Below are 24,758 nucleotides of genomic sequence, written 5' to 3'. Positions count from 1 at the left end.
CCATCCTTACTTTCGACACCTCGTGCACTTCTCGCCCACAATATCGTTCGCCGAAAAAAACGCTTGGAAAAAGTGGAACTAACCGGAACTACTCTCAGCGATATGGACCCCATGTTCTAAATCACATGTCGCATCATTTAAAAGGCTGCTCTGCTTCAACCTCGGGGGAGTTCGGATATATTCTGGAGGTCTTTGGAGGTGATGTGAACATCTGAATAAACATCTCACCATACTGTGGACAATTGGAATTTACTTGGTGTCTTAGTGGGGACATTCATTCTTTGTGACCAATCGGTGGAAAACAGATAGCTATTGCAATGGGGCCTGTCCTTTCTCACCCTCTCTTGATGATCACTTATAAGCTGCAAACTCGAGATGGCAGAAGGTACGCTCGACAACATCATGTGCCCAATGTAAGACGTGACAGACTGATGAGGAGGACCAGACGTTACACCCCCCGCAAGTGCAGGGAGAAGCAGTCTTACCTCAACTTGTCCGACACCACCTGCCTTCAGAGACTGTGCTGCCACAAAGAGGTTATCAGTGAGATATGCCAGCTCATCAAGGGAGATCTGCAGCCTGCCAGCACCATCAGGACTACGCTGTCCGTCGAGGTCAAAGTCACCGCGGCACTTTTGTTCTACGCGTCGGGTTCTTTTCGGGCCTCAGCTGGCGAAATTTGCGGTATGTCTCAGCATGCCACACACTGCTGCATTAGACAGGTCACTGAAGCCCTATACACACGCAGGATGGATGTTATCAGCTTCCCTATGACCAGGGAGGCTCAGACTGAGAGGGCTTTAGAATTCTACTGAATTGTTAACTTTCCCAAGGTGCAGGGAACAATAGACTGTACGCACATCGCAATGCATGCACCTTTTCACGATGCAGAGGTTTTCAGGAACCGCAAGGGATTCCACTCCCTGAATGTACAACTCGTTGTTGATCACCAGCAAATTATTATGGCAGTGAATGCTAAATTTCCGGGCAGCATCCATGATGCTCACATCCTGTGTGAGAGCACTGTATCTGACTTGTTTAACAATCAGCCACAAGGTCAATGCTGGATGCTTGGTGACAAAGGATATGGGCTTGCCACCTGGCTGATGACCCGCCCTGCATGACACCCACACCGAAGCAGAGAAGCGATACAACAAAAGCCACAGAGCCACTTGCAATATCGTGGAGAAAACCATTGGAGTGCTTAAGCAGCGCTTTAGATTCCTGGACCACTTGGTAGGCGAGCTCCAATACCACCCTGAGCAGGTATGGTGGTGTGCTCCATGTACACCAAAGGGCAAAAAACATTAGTGGGAGTTGTGTACAGACCTCCAAACAGTAGTAGTGATGTTGGGGAGGGCATCAAACAGGACATTAGGGGTGCATGCAATAAAGGTGCAGCAGTTATAATGGGTGACTTTAATATGCACATAGATTGGGCTAACCAAACTGGAAGCAATACGGTGGAGGAGGATTTCCTGGAGTGCATAAGGGATGGTTTTCTAGACCAATATGTCGAGGAACCAACTAGGGGGGAGGCCATCTTAGACTGGGTGTTGTGTAATGAGAGAGGATTATTTAGCAATCTCGTTGTGCAAGGCACCTTGGGGAAGAGTGACCATAATATGGTGGAATTCTGCATTAGGATGGAGAATGAAACAGTTAATTCAGAGACCATGGTCCAGAACTTAAAGAAGGGTAACTTTGAAGGAATTGGCTAGGATAGATTGGCGAATGATACTTAAGGGGTTGACTGTGGATGGGCAATGGGCAGACATTTAGAGACCGCATGGATGAACTACAACAATTGTACATTCCTGTCTGGCGTAAAAATAAAAAAGGGAAGGTGGCTCAACCGTGGCTATCAAGGGAAATCAGGGATAGTATTAAAGCCAAGGAAGTGGCATACAAATTGGCCAGAAATAGTAGCGAACCCGGGGACTGGGAGAAATTTAGAACTCAGCAGAGGAGGACAAAGGGTTTGATTAGGGCAGGGAAAATGGAGTACGAGAAGAAGCTTGCAGGGAACATTAAGACGGATTGCAAAAGTTTCTATAGATATGTAAAGAGAAAAAGGTTAGTAAAGACAAACGTAGGTCCCCTGCAGTCAGAATCAGGGGAAGTCATAACATGGAACAAAGAAATGGCAGACCAATTGAACAAGCACTTTGGTTCGGTATTCACTAAGGAGGACACAAACAACCTTCCGGATATAAAAGGGGTCAGAGGGTCTAGTAAGGAGGAGGAACTGAGGGAAATCCTTATTAGTTGGGAAATTGTGTTGGGAAAATTGATGGGATTGAAGGCCGATAAATTCCCAGGGCCTGATGGACTGCATCCCAGAGTACTTAAGGAGGTGGCCTTGGAAATAGCGGATGCATTGACAGTCATTTTCCAACATTCCATAGACTCTGGATCAGTTCCTATCGAGTGGAGGGTAGCCAATGTAACCCCACTTTTTAAAAAAGGAGGGAGAGAAAACAGGGAATTATAGACCGGTCAGCCTGACATCAGTAGTGGGTAAAATGATGGAATCAATTATTAAGGATGTCATAGCAGCGCATTTGGAAAGAGGTGACATGATAGGTCCAAGTCAGCATGGATTTGTGAAAGGGAAATCATGTTTGACAAATCTTCTGGAATTTTTTGAGGATGTTTCCAGTAGAGTGGACAAGGGAGAACCAGTTGATGTGGTATATTTGGACTTTCAGAAGGTTTTCGACAAGGTCCCACACAAGAGATTAATGTGCAAAGTTAAAGCACATGGGATTGGGGGTAGTGTGCTAACATGGATTGAGAACTGGTTGTCAGACAGGAAGCAAAGAGTAGGAGTAACTGGGGACTTTTCAGAATGGCGGGCAGTGACTAGTGGGGTACCGCAAGGTTCTGTGCTGGGGCCCCAGCTGTTTACACTGTACATTAATGATTTAGACGAGGGGATTAAATGTAGTATCTCCAAATTTGCGGATGACACTAAGTTGGGTGGCAGTGTGAGCTGCGAAGAGGATGCTATGAGGCTGCAGAGTGACTTGGATAGGTTAGGTGAGTGGGCAAATGCATGGCAGATGAAGTATAATGTGGATAAATGTGAGGTTATCCACTTTGGTGGTAAAAACAGAGAGACAGACTATTATCTGAATGGTGAAAAATTAGGAAAAGGGGAGGTGCAACGAGACCTGGGTGTCATGGTACATCAGTCATTGAAGGTTGGTATGCAGGTACAGCAGGCGGTTAAGAAAGCAAATGGCATGTTGGCCTTCATAGCGAGGGGATTTGAGTACAGGGGCAGGGAGGTGTTACTACAGTTGTACAGGGCCTTGGTGAGGCCACACCTGGAGTATTGTGTACAGTTTTGGTCTCCTAACTTGAGGAAGGACATTCTTGCTATTGAGGGAGTGCAGCGAAGGTTCACCAGACTGATTCCCGGGATGGCGGGACTAACCTATCAAGAAAGACTGGATCAACTGGGCTTGTATTCACTGGAGTTCAGAAGAATGAGAGGGGACCTCATAGAAACGTTTAAAATTCTGATGGGTTTAGACAGGTTAGATGCAGGAAGAATGTTCCCAATGTTGGGGAAGTCCAGAACCAGGGGTCACAGTCTAAGGATAAGGGGTAAGCCATTTAGGAACGAGATGAGGAGAAACCTCTTCACCCAGAGAGTGGTGAACCTGTGGAATTCTCTACCACAGAAAGTTGTTGAGGCCAATTCACTAAATATATTCAAAAAGGAGTTAGATGAAGTCCTTACTACTAGGGGGATCAAGGGGTATGGCGAGAAAGCAGGAATGGGGTACTGAAGTTGCATGTTCAGCCATGAACTCATTGAATGGCGGTGCAGGTTAGAAGGGCCGAATGGCCTACTCCTGCACCTATTTTCTATGTTTCTATGCTGCACAATTTGGCTATCAGGAGGGGACAAGAATTGCCAGAAGGGTGTGACGGTCCACCTCAGGAGAGAGAAGAGGAGGAGGACGAGGAGGTGGACGCTGACCTCGGGCCACACAATCAGGCTGACGCTGAAGCCAGGCCCCCGCCCCCCCCCTGTAGACTGCAGGAAAGGGCCCCCGGTGGCATCATAGCTGCAAGACTCTTATGTCAACAAGGTTATGTTAAATAAAACACATTTAAACCAACCGTTTGTCTGAAATCATACATTTTTCTGTAAAAATCAACCCTCCCCCCCACCCCCCGCTTCTCATCCCCACCTCTACCCCTTCCCCTCCTGACCCCAAGCCGCCTGGCCAAGGAGCTCCTCAGGCGATGCTTCATTGGGGGGCGGGGGGGGGGTGGGATGACAGCAGAATCACTGCTTGGACGGATACGAGAGAGGACGGCCCCGAGGTGCGAACGTGCTCAGAGCCAGAAGCAAGATGTTGCTCCTGGCTCTCGTGTCGTTGGCAATGGGGGTGCAGCGCCGCGCTCCGGGACCACTGGGAGCCCCTCTGCCACCAATGTCCCTGGCTAACAGCTCCAGGGCCTCCTCTATCCCTTCCATGTTATATATTATTTGTTGGACAAAAGCTCGGTGCCAACTATGTTCTTGGTGCTTAGTAGGCTTTTTGCTGCTGGTGAATCTCCCTCATACCTCCCACAATAGCCAAACAAGCACACACCACATCCACACACAGTTCAGTCCCTCTCTGCTCCCCCTCTCTGTCTCCTCTTCTGTGCATGTAATGATGACCCCCGACCTCATGAATCGCGGAAAACGAGCGTTGACATGCTGTTGCTAAGGATGGCGACACTTTACGGCAGGTTAGAGAGATTTAACGCTAACACCCAATTTAAAAAATCGAGACTAGGGGCTTTGAGAATGGGCGACAAGCTGGTGATCTGAAAACCCATTTTTACCGCCCACACCGGAAATAACGCCCATTTTTGGGCGATCTGCACAAAGTGTAAAATCTAGCCCATAGTAATATAGTTTCAGGCAGGAGAATACCTTCAGACCAACTAGCCCACCTATCCACAGTATTACCGTGGTGTATTTCTAAAACCCCAAATCTGATTTGTTGATGAGAACATATCTAATTCCTTGTTAAAACCCATTAAGGGTTCTTGTTACCCCACCGATGCCAGGAAAGCATCAGACCATTTATATTTTTAACTACAACTTCAGATCTGATACAAGCCTAGTATCAACTATGTTACATGCAATTAACCAGGACAAAGATTACAAATAAAAGTTGAATGTATTGTGTTTGGCTGCATCAAGTGCTGACCAATAAATGGGAATTTGTTCAAATGAATTTCTTGTAGAGTAACAAGAAATTGCTTTCATGATTTACCTATTACGAAGCGTTATGATGCAAGGGTAATTTTTCCAGAAGCTGGTTTTAATAAAGTCTAGTTCTGTGAACTAACCTGAAGCGATGTACAGACCGCTTAAAACTACAAAAAAGAGAAGTTTTTGAAATGACATTATGGTCAGCACCGTAACCACGTAAATCACACCAGAGACAGACAGCGAGGATGAAAATGAAAATCTTCTTCAAAACGGCCTTTCTAATTAGTTAAGTATCATCACAGTGGAAGAAGCAATGAGATGCTACAACTCCACACCACGTGACTACTCATTACCAGTGAGGTGTCTGAGGGGGAAGGAAGCCCCTCATCAGCAGCCTCCTCGATCACCTCCTGACAAGAACAAAATCACAATTTTGGGTAACAATACAAATACATCGGAAAGCAAATAATGTGTACCTTGAACTAAATCTCTTATTACATGCAAAGTGGTGACATTTTTTTTCTTGTTTCAGGCATCTTTGTAATTGTTTTTTGTGTAACAATTATTTTAAATGTAACTTAAACTAAATGAAATAATACAAAGTATTCTGCAATTACTAAACCTTTTAAATTCACAGACTGATCATATATCACCACAAATGGAGAAAAATCCAAAATGCCACATGAAAATATGAAGTGGTCAAAGATGACAATGCGGTCGGTGTTCAGACAGTCAGTCTGATTTAGTTGCTATTTTAGTAACTTTAAATAAATTTTTGTTCCTGACTGAGGTTTGACAGCAGCCCCTAGCCACTTAACTTTTCCCATTTGATTTATATATTCTGTGACAATTTATGTTACTGTTGTTTCATACAGAATAGCTTCCCATGATCAACTGCAAAAAATGTATGCACTCCAAAATTGTTAGTTTACAATTGCTACAGTCAAAGGGGTTACAAAACTTCAAACCAAAAAGTTCAGCAATTCTCCACTGATCATCCAAATCAAATTTTTAACTTGCACAATTAGGTATTTTGAGCAAGAAACTCAAAGTTTAAAAAAATAGCCAATGCTAGGTTAATATGAATAAACACAAAGGCAAACAGTTTGAAATGAAAAAAAAAGAGGGAACAACTTTAGCAGAATGTGAAAATACTAAATTCTGCCAGGATTGAGAAAAACAACAAATATTTACTTGTTTAGCAGAATGTGAAAATACTAAATTCTGCCAGGATTGAGAAAAACAACAAATATTTACTTGTAAACTTAAAATGAGGGCACGGAACCCCTAAGAATCAAAACAATGTTGCATTGTAAAGATAGTATTTTGGTGAAAATGTATGGAGAATCTAAGCAATATTTTTCTTAAATTGATACTTCATTAAGATTTAGTACTGCCATTTTATAAAGCCCTGTATACTTAAATGATTTACAAAATATATTCTACATTTCAGTACTACGAAATTAACCCTTTTTTTCTTTTGCAATACTTACTAGATGACTGTTCTGTTCCCTTGAGAAACTGGTTTTAGTTGATGAACGTGAGATGGGATGCTGCAAACTGCCAAAGTATTGCCTTGGCAGGTAACAAATATGAGGGGCAAAATATGGCTACAGAAAAGGAACAGGTGAAAAAAAAACAATTTAGGAAATCAAATGAAGTCACAAAGAAAATGAATACACGTAACATGTGACATGACATAGCTAATTTTCAATTGTAGAATATGTTTACTTCACAAATCCTGATTCACAATGGATTAAACTTAAAGTAAGCACTACAAAACAAAGGATGTGAGGGGATGGCAATATGAGGATGTTGCAGTGTTTAAAACATTTTTTTAAAGCCTGTGGTCACTTTGTATCTAGTACAATAAAGTCATAGATTTTAGCTTACTTACCCGGTTATAAAATGGATGCTGTTGTCCCACCATGCCACTATAATAGTTGCTAGGATGTTGTGGTGACATTACATTACCATTGAATGAAGTTGAGGAGCAGACTGACGGTGCTTGGCTGAACACAGACACAGCCCGAGGTGGAGCTTCCTGCAAAGGTAGTGAAGGATAAGGAATTCCTGAGATATTCACAGTGGACATCTGCTCCCTGGCAGCTCGGATATCTGCAGGCATGAAGAAAAAGCATGAGCAAAGACCCAATTTCGAACAGCTAATGCTCATAAACACACACATTTTCAGGAAGAAATAAAAACAAATCGAAAAGTTTTGTGGACTCTGTTTGTACCTTAGATATCAGTATTTAAATGTTAAATTACACATCCCACTTCGGGAAATTACTCATCCATGACAGCTACCTGTGATTAGCTGATAAAAGGTGCTCTGTAACAGGGCAAGCTTCAGGCTCGTGTAGTATCCTACTCGTATCATTTTCCAACAGACGATACAATACATGCAATATGATGTAACACATCCTTAAAAGAGGTATGCGCCATGAAAATAACCTTCTCTATTGGTTACAAGGTCTTCAGTGTATATTTACAGTATGTGGAGGGAATTGAAGATAGACAACCTTAAGGAGATTGCAACATGATTTTGTTTCCTTAAAGAAAAAAAGAGCTTGCATGCAGCAGTTTAGAAATATTTTGTATAGTTTTAAGATGTTGACATTTGGTTTTGATATTGGATTATAGTAATAAAAACCCATTTTTTTCTAGAATTTCAAAAGTATACTGAGTCAATTTTTTTGAACAGTGCATATCTAGTCCAAACCAAACTGTTCACTCATTTCTATTACAAATTTGTATCTATTAAGAAATGGAATAAAGAAAAACAAATTCAAAACATGCAGATTAGAAGTTTTTAACACACATGTGCTATGATGACAATTGAACAGTTGCCCTTTTTGTAGTTTCAACGCGAAACGAAATATAATCTGCTGCTAACCACAAGTAAAGTACAAGAAAGTTAATAAACTTCTGTTTGCGACTCTTCTGGTCCTGACTCACCTTTCTGCTAGGTTCACTGTTAGGTCGCAAATAAAACTGAGTACTGTAGACTTGAGTAAGTGTGATCTTAGTCTCTTTATTCTGACTCCAGAGTGCTAGCACAGCATGGGAGGTCTGCTTATATGCAGTGCTCCCAAGGGATGCTGGGATCCCTTGGGACTCTAAGAGATGCGCCCGCTGATGGCGGTAGAATGCGGTTGCATACATAACATCACTCCCTCAAAGTCAATTGTACACTTATTTACAGGGTGAGACGATCTGGTGCTTTCCGCTCCCTAGTCGATTGTCTTGGTACAAACACAGGTGCAGGTGAGTTGGTTGGGCCTTCGCTGGGCTGCTGCGCAGCTGGCCTTGCTGGGGACGATGAGTTCAGCTTCGTGGTCAACTGTGATGTCGGTTGCCACTTGTGTGTGTATAATCGGAGGGTCGAAGTTGGTGGTGTCCTCTTCAGGTTGCCCGTGGCTGTCTATGAATCGCAGTTGGTTTTGGTCCAACTGCTTTCTACAAGTTAGTCCATTTGCAAGTTTGACCTCAAATACCCTACTCCCTTCTTTGGCTGCAACAGTGCCAGCAAGCCATTTGGGACCATGTCCATAGTGGAGTACAAATACAGGGTAATTAACTTCAATATCGTGTGACAAATTTGCATGATCATGGTACATGCTTTGTTGATGCCGCCTGCCCTCGAAATGATCATGGAGATCAGGGTGGACCAGAGAAAGCCAAGTTTTGAGCGCCCTTTTCATGAGCAGCTCGGCAGGGGGAGCCCCGGTTAGCGAGTGGGGTCTTGTGTGGCAGCTGAGCAGGACTCGGAACAGGCGGGTCTGCAGGGAGCCGTCCGACGCGCATTTCAAGCTTTGCTTGATGGTTTGGACTGCCCGTTCTGCCTGGCGGTTAGATGCGGGCTTAAACGGGGCAGATGTGATGTGCTTGACCCGACTGCGGGTCATGAATTCCTTGAATTCAGCGCTGATGAAGCACAGCCCATTGTCACTGACAAGGACATCAGGCAGGCCATGCGTGGCAAACATGGCCCGTAGGCTTTCGATGTTGGCAGTGGACGTGCTTACAGACATTATTATACACTCAATCCATTTTGAATAAGCATCCACAACAACCAAAAGAATTTTGCCTACAAATGGGCCAGCGAAGTCAACGTGGATCCTAGACCACGGTTTGGAGGGCCATGACCACAAACTTAGCGGTGCCTCCCTGGGCGCATTGCTCAGTTGAGAGCAAGTGTTGCTTTGGCGCATGCAAGACTCCAAATCTGAGTTGATGCCGGGCCACCACACATGAGATCTGGCTATAGCTTTCATCATTACTATGCCTGGGTGGGTACTGTGCGGGTGACGTATGAATGTTTCCCTGCCTTTCTTCGGCAAAACCACGCGATTACCCCACAAGACACAGTCCGCCTGTATGGACATTTCGTCTTTGCGCTGCTGGAATGGCTTGATCTCTTCATGCAACTCCGCTCGGACGCTGGACCAGCTCCCATGGAGGACACAGTTTTCTTTTTACCAGGGACAGTAAAGGATCCTGGCTGGTCCAGGTCCTGATCTGGCGGGCCGTAACGGGCGACTTTTCATTTTCAAATGCATCCATCACCAAGAGCAAGTCTGCAGGCTGTGCCATTTCCACCCCGGTGGTGGTCAATGGTAGCCAACTGAGAGCATCAGCGCAGTTCTCTGTGCCTGGCCTGTGGCGAATTACATAGTTATATGCAGACAGCGTGAGCACCCATCTTTGGATGCGAGCAGAGGCATTGGTATTAATACCTTTGCGTTCTGTGAATAGCGATATGAGCGGCTTATGGTCAGTTTCTAACTCCGACTTAAGCCCAAGCAGATACTGATGCATTTTATTCACCCCGTAAATGCATGCCAGAGCTTCTTTTTCCAATCATGCTGTAGGCCCTTTCGGCCTTGGACAAACTCCTGGACGCACAAGTAATTCGTTTGCTTGTAGTAACACACACCCAACCCCGAACGAAGACGCATCATAAGCTTCGAGGAGTCCCAGGAACGACAGCAGCTCCGTCACGTTGTGTGGTCTTGGCGCGTTCTTGATGGCCTCCATCTTGGCGTCGGTGGATCTGATGCCGTCTGCCGAGAGTCTTCTCCCGAAGAACTGGACCTCTGGGGCCAGGAAAACACACTTCGAGCGTTTCAACCTGAATCCCACACGATCGAGCCGACTTAGAACCTCTTCCAGGTTCTGCAAGTGTTCGATGGTGTCCCGACTTGTGATCAATATGTCGTCCTGGAAAACCACGGTGCGCGGAACCAACTTTAGCAGACTCTCCATGTTGCTTTGAAAAATAGCCGCGGCCGATCGAATCCCAAACGGGTATCTATTGTAGATAAACAGACCTTTGTGCGTGTTGATGCAGGTGAGGCCTTTCGAAGATTCTGCCAACTCCTGCATCATGTAGGCCGAGGTCAGGTCCAACTTGGTGAATGTCTTCCCTCCTGCCAGCGTCACAAATGGGTCGTCTTCCTTGGGTAGCGGGTACGGGTCCTGCAGCGAAAAACGGTTAATTGTTACTTTATAGTCCCCACAAATTCTGACCGTGCCATCGTCCTGAGAATTGGAACAATCGAACTGGCCCACTCATTGAACTCAACCGGCCCAATGATGCCCTCTCGTTGCAGCCTGTCCAGCTCGATCTCCACTTTCTCTTGCATCATGTATGGCACCGCACATGCCTTGTAGTGGATGGGTCGTGTATCGGGAACCAAGTGGATCTGCACCTTCGCCCCAGAGAAATTTCCGATGCCTGGCTCAAACGACGGGAACTTGCTCAAAACCGGAGCACGAGGCGTCGTCGACGGACGAAAGCGCTCTGATGTCGTCCCAGTTCCAGCGGATTTTTCCCAGCCAGCTTCTGCCGAACAGTGTGGGGCCATATCCATAGTGGTAGTTCGTGCACCGCTCCATCATAGGAGACTTTTACTGCTGCACTGCCAATTACAGCGATCAGCTCTTTAGTGTAAGTTCTCAGCTTGGTATGAATAGGGCTCAGCTTGGACCTTTGTGCCTTTGTTGTACCACAGCCTCTCGAAGGCCTTATTGCTCATGATAGACTGACTCGCACCAGTGTCCAATTCCATGGATATTGGAATTCCGTTCAACTTTTAACATGATCGGTGGACATTTTGTGGTGAAGGTGTGTACCCCGTTCACTTCTGCCTCTTCAGTTCGAGTCTCTTGTTCAGTTTGATCCGCCATGGATCGGTCTTCCTCTGCAACGTGGTGGTTTGCAGGGTTTGCAGCTCGTCTGCACATTCGCTGGAGGTGTCCCATTGTTCCACAGCCTTTGCACGCGTAGTGTTTGAAGCAGCATTGATGGGCTCGCTGATTACCTCCGCAGCGCCTCGCATTCACACTTGATGGCGGTCTCAGTCATCTGAGGTTGTGCAGCTGCAAACATGTACGTTCTGCCATATGCATTTCTGCCTGAAAACGACATTATTTTGTATACAGTACTTGCCGATGCATCTTTATGCTGCAAAATGTATTTGGTGTTATCGCTGGTGGACATAAATGCCTGGGCTATCGTTATGGCTTTGCTCAGGTTCAGTGTTTCAACAGTCAATAGTTTGCGAAGGATAACCTCATGGCCAATACCAAGCACAAAAAGTGTCTCTGAGCATTTGCTCCAGGAATCCACTGAATTTGCAATGTCCTGCAAGGCGCCTTAGTTCGGCGACGTAGCTCACCACTTCCTGGCCTTCAAACCATTGACACGTATAAAATCGATACCTTCCCACCTTAACCCTCTCCTTCGGATTTAGGTGCTCCCAGACCAGCGTACACAGTTCTTCATACGATTTTGCTTGTTGGTTTCACCGGAGCAAGAAGATTCTTCATGGGTTCGTAGGTTGTAGCTCCGCAGACGGTGAGGAGGATTGCCCTTTATTTGGCAGCTTTCTCATTCCCTTCCAGCTCGTTGGCCACGAAGTATTGGTCGAGTCACTCCATGAAGGCTTCCCAAAGGGCAGAAAATGCTAGTGGGAGTTGTGTACAGACCACCAAACAGTAGTAGTGAGATTGGGGACAGCATCAAACTCGAAATTAGGGATGCGCGCAATAAGGGTACAGCAGTTATCATGGGCAACTTTAATCTACATATTGATTGGGCTAACCAAACTGGTAGCAATGCGGTGAAGGAGGATTTCCCAGAGTGCATTAGGGATGGTTTTTTTAGACCAATATGTCGAGGAACCAATTAGAGGGCTGGCCATCCTAGACTGGGTGATGTGTAATGAGAAAGGACTAATTAGCAATCTTGTTGTGGGGAAGAGTGACCATAATATGGTAGAATTCTTTATTAAGATGGAGAGTGACAGTTAATTGAGAGACTAGGGTCCTGAACTTAAGGAAAGGTAACTTCGATGGTATGAGATGTGAACTGGCTAGAATAGACTGGCAAATGATACTTAAAGGGTTGACGGTGGATAGGCAATGGCAAACATTTAAAGATCACATGGATAAACTACAACAATTGTGCATCCCTGTCTGGAGTAAAAATAAAACGGGGCAGGTGGCTCAACCGTGGCTAACAAGGGAAATTAAGGAGAGTGTTAAATCCAAGGAAGAGGCATATAAATTGGCCAGAAAAAGCAGCAAACCTGAGGACTGGGAGAATTTTATAATACAGCAGAGGAGGACAAAGGCTTTAATTAGGAGGGGGAAAATAGAGTATGAGAGGAAGCTTGCTGGGAACATAAAAACCAACTGCAAAAGCTTCTATAGATATGTGAAGAGAAAAAGATTAGTGAAGACAAACGTAGGTCCCTTGCAGTCAGATTCAGGTGAATTTATAATGGGGAACAAAGAAATGGCAGACCAGTTGAACAAATACTTTGGTTGTCTTCACGAAGGAAGACACAAATAACCTTCCGGAAATACTAGGGGACCGAGGGTCTAGTGAGAAGGAGGAACTGAAGGAAATCATTATTAGGCGGGAAATTGTGTTAGGGAAATTGATGGGATTGAAGGCCGATAAATCCCCGGGGCCTGATAGTCTGCATCCCAGAGTACTTAAGGAAGTGGCCCTAGAAATAGTGGATTGGTGATCATTTTCCAACAGTCTATCGACTCTGGATCAGTTCCTATGGACTGGAGGGTAGCTAATGTAACACCACTTTTTAAGAAAGGAGGGAGAGAGAAAATAGGTAATTATAGACCGGTTTAGCCTGACATCAGTAGTGGGGAAAATGTTGGAATCAATTATTCAAGATGAAATAGCAGTGCATTTGAAAAGCAGTGACAGGATCGGTCCAAGTCAGCACGGATTTATGAAAGGGAAATCATGCTTAACAAATCTTCTAGAATTTTTTTGAGGATGTAACTGGTAGAGTGGACAAGGGAGAACCAGTGGATGTGGTGTATTTGGACTTTCAACAAGGACCCTCAAGAGATTGGTGTGCAAAATTAACACACATGGTATTGGGGGTAATGTACTGACGTGGATAAAGAACTGGTTGGAAGACAGGAAGCAGAGAGTCGGGTTAAACGGGTCCTTTTCAGAATGGCAGGCAGTGACTAGTGGAGTGCCGCAGGGCTCATGGCTGGGACCTCAGCTATTTACAATATACATTAATGATTTAGATGAAGAAATTGAGTGTAGCATCTCCAAGTTTGCACATGACACTAAGCTGGGTGGCGGTGTGAGCTGTGAGGAGGATGCTAAGAGGCTGCAGGGTGACTTGGACAGGTTGGGTGAGTGGGCAAACGCATGGCAGATGCAGTATAATGTGGACAAATGTGAGGTTATCCATTTTGGGGGCAAAAACATGAAGGCAGAATATTATCTCAATGGTGGCAGATTAGGAAAAGGGGAGATGCAACGAAACCTGGGTGTCATGGTACATCAGTCATTGAAAGTTGGCATGCAGGTACAGCAGGCGGTGAAGGTGGCAAATGGTAAGTTGGCCTTCATAGCTAGGGGATTTGAGTATAGGAGCAGGGAGGTCTTACTGCAGTTGTACAGGGCCTTCGTGAGGCCTCACCTGGAATATTGTGTTCAGTTTTGGTCCCCTAATCTGAGGAAGGACTATTGAGGGAGTGCACCGAAGGGTCACCAGACTGATTCCCGGGATGGCAGGACTGACATATGAGGAGAGACTGGATCGACTGGGCCTTTATTCACTGGAGTTTAGAAGGATGAGAGGGGATCTCAGAAACATAGATTTTGGGGAAGTCCAGAACCAGGGGACATAGTTGAAGGATAAGGGGTAAGCCATTTAGGACTAAGATGAGGAGAAACTTCTTCACTCAGAGAGTTGTTAACCTGTGGAATTCCCTACCGCAGAGCGTTGTTGATGCCAGTTCATTGGATATATTCAAGAGAGAGTTAGATAAGGCCATTACAGCTAAAGGGATCAAGGGGTATGGAGAGAAAGCAGGAAAGGGGTACTGAGGTGAACGATCAGCCATGATCTTATTAAATGGTGGTGCAGGCTCGAAGGGCCGAATGGCTTACTCCTGCACCTATTTTCTATGTTTCAATCGTCACCTTCTGAGAATTTCTCCAGGATACCAACAGTTCTCTGCATTTTCGCGTGATGGTTCGTTATCTGTTACTCGTCGCCAGTTGTTATGTCTCAAATAAAGCAATGTGACTGAGTACTGTAGACTTCAGTAAGTGTGACCTTAGTCTCTTTATTCTGACTCCAGAGTGCTGGCACAGCATGGGAGGCCTGCTTATATGCAGTGCTCCGAAGGGATGCTGGGATACCTTGGGACTCCAACAGATGCGGCCTCTGGTGGCAGTTGAATGCTGGTTACAAGATGTTGCATACATAACATTTACCTGATGGGAAGAGCCACAATGGCTTGCCCACTCAGACCACTGGTTAAAATACGAGTCGGGATCCGATGACATAATCAGAGACCGATTTGCCTATTTCCAGTAGCTGTTCTTTCTGCCTGTTCGGAAAATATCGCCATTGCAGGAAATTATGAGCCAATATAAAAACTTAATATAAATTTTACCTAATAAGGCTTTTAAAATTTGTCTTCCGGTTATTCAAAATGATGTGATGAAAGCTACACAGCAGAAAGTGCTAAAATCTAAATAAAAACAATCAATAGAGCCAACTGAATGGTATTAATGCATTCTGGGAATTATGTACATTCTCTTGCTGAGACTGTCATCTAAATTCAGCTTGTAGAACTGCAGCTTTGGGCAAAAGTATCAAGTCCACGCCTCCAGTTTTGGGAGAAGCTTATGCCTTCAAGTAAAACATTAGTAAAGGCATCAAAAGACATAAAATGGATAAAAGAAGTTATTGTGAAAAATGTATTTTCTTGATTTCTGTTTTGTATTGTTTAAACACATATTGGATATTTGAAAATTCAGCCACCGAAGAAAAGAAAATTGAGCAACTTGTGGGAACATGGTGGCCAGATTATGCAACCAAGTGTTATAAGTGTTATGGTTACATAGACAAAATCCATTCTAAATGTGGACATAGGAATTTATAATCAGAAAAAGTGGACATTCAAATTGCAAAAATGTGCTAACAGCAAGTCAAGCCCGACAGACAGGAAATACATGTAGACACGAGATAGATATAATCTATATATGGGAGGAGACTTGGGTGGTGCATAAACACCTGCATGGACCAGTTGGGCCGAATGGCCCGTTTCTATGCTGTAAATACTATGGCTGCAATTTTGCCTACCAAGATGAGTCTGAGTCGGCCGGGGTCAGTCGCACAGTCCCAGCCTGCTGCCTGCTTGATCCCGTTCTGTTGGTGATTTTACAATGATTGGGCTGATTAAGCCTGCACAGCGAGGTTCCCGGCCAATTAAAGAGAAGCGGGTCTGATGATTTCAATTGATGATAAGTCATCAGCCAGTTTCCTTAAAGAAGCCATGTCCAAATTTACTTTGACCATTGTGCTGTCAGTGTTCTACAGCATTGAGGCATTGCAAACACTGACAAGCATTGCAGAGGTGCAGGGCTGCACCCAGGCTCTCCCATGACTCCATCCATATGCTTATCGAGGAAGTTACAGCACACAGGGAGGTTCTCTTCCCTTCCAGTGGGCGCTAGGGACCTCCCCAGGAGACCAACGCAGCCTGGCTACACATTGCACAGACGGGCACAAGCAGGGATGTTGTCTGGAGGGCCTGGCTGCAGTGGTGCAAGCCTTTCAATGATCTCAATAGATCACGAAACGTTAATGCAAAGCCACACTCAACCTCATCCTGCTGTGCCACTCATCACATCCCCATCATTCTGCCTTCCCTACCCTACTCCTGAACATCCTTACTCACACCAACTTACCTTGCACTGCCACCCATCCATCTCTCTATCTACATTATCACAACCCCAACTCACAAGCCACCCCTCACGCTCATGAAAGCATAGCAACTAGCACACAAGGGTAGGCACTTGGGTGTTTTCACCAATGTTCATGTAAAATTTCTGTTAATGTGCTGTCATACATTGAAATCTTTACTTTTAACATTTTGCGTTCTTGGACTGATGTGTATGCCTCTTTGGAAGTGGCTTAGTAAGTTGCAGTGAATGGTGAGACACAAGGGTGATGTGTGTGAAAGGAATAGCATGGGCATTGTAGGGATGTTTTCTGGTGTTGGTGTGGGGTGATGCCAACCTGGCGCATCATGTCATCCATGGCCTCCCAGGCAGCAATGTGGTCAGGTGCTGATGTCCTCTGTCCTGTGCAGCATCAAGTGATTATGGAGAAGGTTGGTGTTGTAGTTGGCGCTGCTGGCGTGTGTGGTGATGTTGTTGGTCGTGGTGGGATTTTGAGGACCAAGATGAGATTTTTTTCAAGAGCACCAATGCTGATGGAATAGATGGCAGTTGAGGTTGAGATGATAGAAGCAATCTTTCAATGGTGAGAGAGGTTGTTCCAAGGAGGTGACAGTGAAGAGAGAGTTTACTCCAAACACTTCCGACCTGCATAAAGCTCAAATGTGACTTCCAAATCCTGACGATACCAGCTTCTGAGATTGATAAATGAACAGCTGTGAAATGGTAGTTTTAATACCACATTTACAGCTGTCAACTATTCGGAAGACTGGATACTGATGGAACACCCGACCTATTTACGTGATGTGATCCCCGTGAGCACGTGAATCTCGTGGAAAAGCTGTAAAAATGGTAAGTATCGTGCAAAATGGTGTTTAATTGCCTTTTAAGAAGCCCATAATAATCTAAATTGCCTCCCCAACACATGGTGTCAGGTATGTTCAGGGCTGACAGACTTGGGAGACGAGCGTGGAGGCGGGATGACAGTGGGCTCCCGACCCGCTGTCAATGATTTCAATTTTGACAGCTGACTCGCCTCTGATCCCGCCCTCAGCACCAGTAAAATTCCAGCCGTAGTGTTTGTGCTTGCAGTGCTGAAGCAGTGTCAATTCCATTTCTTCTGTTGCCATATTTCTAATTGCTTGATTGTTTAGAATCTAAGCATATGTAGCAGGTGGATATCTTGGAGCATTCAATAACAACTTGTATTTATATAATGTCTTTAATGCAGTAAAACATCTCAAAGCTCTTCACACAAGCATTATCAAACAAAATTTTACACCAAGCCATGTAAGTAAGGAGATATTAGGGCAGATGAGAGGTAACTTTAAAGGAGCGTCTTAAAGGAAGAAAGGAGTAGTACAGAGGTGATGGGGTTGAAGGGAAGGAATTCCAGAGCTTAGGGTCTTGGCAGTTGAAGGCACAGCCGCCAATGGTGGAGAATAAAAATCGGGGATGCTCAAGAGGCCAGAGTAGAGTAGTACAGATATCTCGGAGGGTTGTAGGGCTTAAGGATATTATAGAGCTAGGGAGCGGCGAGGCCATGGATGGATTTGAAAACAAGGATGAATTCAAAAATTACATGAATCAAAGATGATTCACAAACAGATTAAACTAGTTTTTCCTTATGGCAGGTTTATCCCAGAGTAATAAAACCATGAACTGCGCACACTCATTTCCAAATGCTCTTTGTTCATGGTTTATTTATTTTAAAAAATCAACTGTCATGACTCAAGGTCATTTAGGATCGGACTTGTGAATGGTCTCCATTCAAACATAATTTTCCCCATCAGCTATCACTGAAGCATCCTACAGATTTAAGTTCTGAAGAACTGAAAATGCTTCTAAAGTGACACTTGCTTGCAAGCCTCTCTTTAACTTATGATCAATCTTGCTGTCTATTATGACGTGGATTAGAGCTTACCAATTGAAGAACATCTTCAATTTTGACTAAATACAAACTCACTTCATGGTAATTTGAAACTTCAGATGCTTTTAGTTTCTCTTCTTTCACCGGCCCCCAAAAACAGCAGGCACCTGAAAAAACGATGAAGCTTCTCCAACCTGGAAATTGGGCAAGCATTTTTTTGGCCTCTCATTTTTCAGAGGTAGTTCCTCAACTAGTTTAAGATTTTGTTTCCACATAAATGATATTCAATTTTATGTCACACAAAGAATTATACATTCAGGGATTGAATGTGAGCGAGTCCGAGATTGAGCGAGTTTAAAAATATGTCCACTAATGCTGTAAGAAAGTTTGGAGGAAAAATACTACTGTTGATGTCTGCAGGAGCAGATTGGAGAACTTTTGGTATTTTAGGTCACAACTAGAAACTCAGTACAGAACATTAAAGCTCAAATACTGTATGTTAAATGTTGGGAAAGATTAATTAAAATTTTTCTAAGAAAAGAATCAATTAAAAGAACTAATTTTGCAAAGATTTTAAGGGCCAGATTTTCCGCGAAAACGGTAGCGATACGTGAAACTTACCGTTTTCGCTGCACTACCATTTTTAGGCCGAACTTTCGGCCTTTACGCTAGAGTAAGGGAGGCATTGCACAAGCATTCACGGTGCAAAACATTTTCGGCAACTTTACCCCGGGGCCTGGGGAGGGGAAATTCAAAAAAACATTCCAAAAATATTTACAAGATCTTTAACTATCTAATCACTGCAAAAAAATCAAAAAATAAAAACTCTAACTTACCTTTTTTGCAGGTTTTCTTACTTACCGATGCTGGCAGGGCTGCACCGACGGGTTTGACCGGTTGCTATTCTAGGCGTGGCGTACTGGTCAGGAGAGTCCCGAAACTTGGACACAAACGCAATCCAAGTCGTTGCACGTCGGCGCACCTCTCCCCGGCGATACTTGAAAGCACCGCCGCAAACAGTTACCCGAGGATCCCGCCCAGGCTTTCGCCACGGCGGGTCAAATCGCAGCGAAAACCCAGTCGTTTACCTCACAAGCAATTCTTGCAACCTTGCTAAAGTAAGGAAGATAGAGATAAATACTTTTAGAAAAGTTACCCAATACAAAATTAACTTTTTTTGTGGGGGAATGGGGGAGGGAGGGAAAGGATTGGTTAAGAAGCATATAGGAACTATTCCTTAAAAAAATACATCATAAAAAGAAAGCATTATTAAAAAAAAATGAAACTTAAGTTTAAGGTGCATATCTTCTTTATCGTTATGTACCCGAGGCCAGCACTGGTCTTTACTGTAGATCAACTAGTAAACATTAGGAAATATCAAAGACTCTGGTTGATCACCTTGGTCTACAAAACCACCCCAATTGTCATACATAAAAAATACTAACCTGCAATAATCTCACGGAGTTTAGGATCCAAATTTACTGTGCATGGTAGAAATGTTTTTACATCTCGTGATGAAAGAATTGGCATTCTTGAAGATAGAAAAACTTCAAAGCTACGAATATCGCTGTCAATTTCTAGAAGTGGCTCCACATCTTTGGTAGTTGGTATATTTTTGGAAATTCTGAAGATAATCATAGGAAATACTATTACATAAATATTAAAAAAATCAACAGACTTCCAGAACTATCAGAAACAGTAATAGTATATTTTAGAATTTTGTGAAACATTTACCAAGTATGTTATTTGTACCATCTCAAACTGCAGTCAAAGGGGCAAATAAAAACACTAATTTTCATAACCCAATACTCTCAGTGAAATGACAGTGCATGTATTGTAATGTACACTTCTTGTCTAACAGGTTTCAAACAGATGAATTTTCCTTTGTTTTTTGAAACCAGAAAACAATTACAATCAGGAAGTGAATGCTGTGAGAACACAATGTAGTAATGCTTTCACTTAAGTGAAGAAATACTTCTATTGTTGTCAAAGTTGTGCCAATTAAGTGAGTAAATATAGGAGAATAATTTAGATTTTTAGCAGACTCAAGAAAAAGCAGAAGGAAGACAAACTATACAATTCAAAAACTCAAACAACCAGATTATAGTTCTCTCGTTACATTATAACCTAAATAACATTTTTGCACAATTGGTCTATCAAATATCAACTTCATTTCTGATTCATTGGTCACATAGAAAAAAAAAAATCAAACTGCCAGTAATTAAATAGAATTGAAGGCAGCTTTTAAAAAAAAATCAATGTAGTCCTTCAATACACAAAGAAAATGTATTTAATTCTAAGAATAATTGGTCATTAAACAGGGTGCTTTAAAGGATTTGAATTTTATTCTCAGCTGACATGTCACATGAAACAGACTAAAATAATTCTGTCAGCTGCACCCCCCAAGCTGAATCTCAACGGTGAACATGGTATGCAGCCAACAAATGTTTTCAATGCTTGAGGGGTTTGCAGTTCTACACTGTTTCAGTAGTTTACATATAGCTCAATCAGCTTTACTAGGCCATACTAAAGAAAGAGTTGACTATTATAACTATTGTGCACGTCAGTCAAAAAAAATCCCCTGATATCAAACAGTTCATCAAAAAACAAGCATTTTACTTGTAATTGGCTGAGAAGTACACATGTATACAATAGTGATTTGTTTTGCACAGATAATGCAGTCCATTGCCACTCTACTTTGTCAACCTTTGCCGTCTCCAGGCCAGGTCCAAGATCACCCCAACCTCTGTCATTGAGCTACGGTACGCCGACAACGCCTGCACATACAGAGGCTGAACTCCAGGACATAGTCGACATATTTACTGAGGCGTACGAAAGCACGGGTCTTAAGCTAAACATCAGTAAGACAAGGATCCTCCACCAGCCCGTCCTCGCCGCACAGCACTGCCCCCCGCCCCCCCCCCTCCACCACAGCACTGCCACCCCCCCCCCCCACCCAAGTCATCAAGATCCACGGCGCGGCCCTGGACAACGTGGACCACTTCCCTTATCTCGGGAGCCTCCCATCAACAAGAGCAAGCATTGATGACGAGATCCAACACCGCCTACAGTGTGCCAGTGCAGCCTTCGCCACCTGAGGAAAAGAGTGTTTGAAGACCAGGCCCTCAAAACTGTCACCAAGCTCATGGTCTACAGGTCTGTAGTAATACCCACCCCTCCTGTATGGCTCAGAAACATGTACACCAGAAATGCCACCAACGATGTCTCTGCAAGACCCTACAAATCCCCTAGAAGGACAGACGCATCAACGTTAGTGTCCTCGACCAGGCCAACATCCCCAGCATTGAAGCACTGACCACACTTGGCCAGCTCCACTGGGCAGGCCACATTGTTCACATGCCAGACACGAGACTCCCAAAGCAAGCACTCTACTCGGAACTCCTTCACGGCAAACGAGCCAAAGGTGGGCAGCAGAAACTTTACAAGGACACCCTCAAAGCCTCCCTGATAAAAGTGCAACATCCCCACCGACACCTGGGAGTCCCTGGCCAAAGACCGCACTAAGTGGAGGAAGTGCATCCGGGAGGTCGTTGAGCTCCTAGAGTCTCGTCGCTGAGAACATGCAGAAATTAAGCGCAGGCTGCAGAAAGAGCATGTGGTAAACCAGTCCCACCCACCCTTTCCCTCAACGACTATCTGTCCCACCTGTGACAGAGACTGTGGGTCTCGTATTGGACTATAAAGCCACCTAAGAACACATGTTAAGAGTGGAAGCAAGTCTTCCTCGATTCCGAGGGACTGCCTATGATGATGACTTTGTGAGCATCAGACAAAAAAAAATAAATTTTCACCATGCAAAGCAAAAATACTATAGCAAACATACAATCACTATAAAATGTTAGTATTATTGATCATACCCAGAACCCACATTTTAAAAGACAAAAAAGTGAAACTCTGCATGATTTCATTTTTGCTACTAAATCACAACTACCGTCATCATGGTCAATCACTCCATCCTCCTCCACTGTCTCTCCTCTGTTGTTAAGATCGATGAGACTGCCCTTACTTGATTCCACTCACATATCTGTAGCCACAGCATCTCCAGCAATGTCTTTTCTTTCCTTTCCTGCACCTTACCTATGAAGTCCTCCATGGCTTCTCCACATATTCATCTATCTGCTGTCCCTTAGCTACATTTTTGGGATTCAACAAGGTCAGCTTACATGTATGCTGATGACATCCAACTCTACTAGATTACTTGCTTGGTATTTGGATAAGTCATAATTTCTTCTAGCCTCTTCCTGCTGCTGTAACCTTCCTACCCTACAATCCCCTTCTGTATTTTCCATTCCACTGACCTGCCCTTGTACATTTCTCCCTCTCTTCACTCCACCATTGGCAGTGATGCCTTCAGCTGCCAAGACCCCACACTTTGAAATTCCCTCCCTAAACTCCATCGCCCTCTCTACTCCTTGGGTACCCTTAAGACCCACTTTTTAATCTTTGCATCTTTGGTCAGCATCTCTTTTTTCCTCATGTCTTGGTGAAGCACATTGGAGTGTTTTTCTACATTTAAGTGACTATATAATTGCAAGTTGTTGCATCCTAGTCATCTTTGGCAGCTTGGAAAGTTTTGCCATTGTAAAAGGTTTTAAGGCTGAATATCCATGTTTGTTTGAAGACCACTTATCTTTTCACTCATTTTTTTCACATTGACTGATGTCATCTGTCAGATTCTTTTGTTGATTAACATATCTCAATACTGAATTCTCAATAAAAACAGATTCTTCAACCAAAAACCCAGGTTCACTAAGAAAGCATCTACAAGTTTCAAACTCTCATGCTTTTTGTAGATAAGGACCGTAAAGCATATAAGCAAATAAGAACATAAGAAATAGGAGCAGGATTTTGGCAGAAAAAAAATCAAAGAGCAAGTTATTATTAAAATGGAGCAAGATTGTAAAGTGCCGCAGTACAGCGGGACCTGGGGGTACTTGTGCATGAAAAACAAAAGGATAGTATGTAGGTACAGTAAGTGATCAGGAAGGCCAATGGAATCTTGGCCTTTATTGCAAAGGGGATGGAGTATAAAAGCAGGGAAGTCTTGCTACAGCTACATAAGGTATTGGTTAAGCCACACCTGGAATACTGCGTGCAGTTTTGGTTTCCGAATTTATGAAAGGATATACTTGCTTTGGAGGCAGTTCAGAGAAGGTTCACTAGGTTGATTCCGGGGAAGAGGGGGTTGACTTATGAGGAAAGGTTGAGTAGGTTGGGCCTCTACTCATTGGAATTCAGAAGAATGAGAGGTGATCTTATCAAAAGGTATAAGATTATGAGGGGGCTTGACAAGGTGGATGCAGAGAGGATGTTTCCACTGATGGGGGAGACTAGAACTAGAGGGCACACTCTTAGAATAAGGGGCCGCCCATTTAAAACAATGATGAGGAGAAATTTCTTCTCTCAGAGGGTTGTAAATCTGTGGAATTTGCTGCCTCAGAGAGTTGTGGAAGCTGGGACATTGAATAAATTTAAGACAGAAATAGACAGTTTCTTGAATGATAGGGGGATAAGGAGTTATGGGGAGCGGGCGGGGAAGTGTAGCTGAGTCCATGATCAGATCAGCCACGATCTTATTGAATGGCGGAGCAGGCTCGAGGGGCCGTAATCCACAAGTACCCCCAGGTCCTGCTATACTGCAGCACTTTACAATTTTTCTCCATTTAAATAATAACTTGCTCTTTGATTTTTTTCTGCCAATGTGCATGACCCCTCACTTTCCAACATTATATTCCATCTGCCAAATTTTTGCCCACCCACTTAGCCTGTCTATGTCCTTTTGCAGATTTTTTGTGTCCTCCTCACACATTGCTTTTCCTCCCATCTTTGTATCGTCAACAAACTTGGCTACGTTACACTCGGTCCCTTCTTCCCAGTCATTAACATAGATTGTAAATAGTTGGGGTCCTAGCACTGATCCCTGCGGCACCCCACAAATTACTGATTGCCAACCCGAGAATGAACCATTTATCCCAACTCTCTGTTCTCTGTTAATACATTCTTAAACATGGTAACGGAATTACTGTTTGGTTACTGAACAGAACCAATAGATCATCACTATCTAGGAGCACTGCGTTGAACTGCACTTATAAATGTTTCTAATGAAACAGTGGCCTCTGCTGGTAGATATCACTTTCACATATTTATATTAGTATGCCATCTACTGAAAGCAACAAAGCCCCAATGGCTGCTTGCCTGGTCAAGTCCAAGTGCTCCCAATTGCCTCCCCATCAGCATGAATTTTAATTAGGAGTCTGTTTTAACATGGCAGTGTTCTGTCCTGCTGCTCACCAGTGTCTTTTAAAATAAGTGTCTAAATTAAAGTGCTAGTGAGTGGATGGAGCACATGTTGACTTTAAGGCCATCACCAGCAGAGCACA

General features: G+C 43.9%; 1 protein-coding gene across 6 annotated transcripts in view; it reads right to left on the bottom strand.

Moving 5' to 3' along the window:
- LOC139267124 (kinase D-interacting substrate of 220 kDa-like) overlaps window positions 1-24,758 on the bottom strand; it is a 225,306-nt gene that overhangs the window by 39,096 nt on the left and 161,452 nt on the right. For 4 of the 6 annotated variants that reach the window (XM_070884957.1, XM_070884960.1, XM_070884958.1 and 1 more), the window contains 3 exons: window positions 19,803-19,981; window positions 7,128-7,348; window positions 6,724-6,840 (listed from right to left, as the gene is read on the bottom strand). In XM_070884957.1, the coding sequence (XP_070741058.1) occupies window positions 6,724-6,840; window positions 7,128-7,348; window positions 19,803-19,981 (517 nt within the window). Of the gene's footprint in view, window positions 1-5,583; window positions 5,641-6,723; window positions 6,841-7,127; window positions 7,349-19,802; window positions 19,982-24,758 lie in introns of all 6 variants that reach the window. The other 2 variants (XM_070884962.1, XM_070884961.1) reach the window with 2 other exon arrangements.

This window comes from Pristiophorus japonicus, chromosome 7 (genome assembly GCF_044704955.1).
Source record: "Pristiophorus japonicus isolate sPriJap1 chromosome 7, sPriJap1.hap1, whole genome shotgun sequence".
In the NCBI taxonomy this organism is placed as follows: domain Eukaryota; kingdom Metazoa; phylum Chordata; class Chondrichthyes; family Pristiophoridae; genus Pristiophorus; species Pristiophorus japonicus.
Note: the sequence above shows the minus strand (reverse complement) of the source record. Positions and strands in the feature narration are given on the sequence as shown.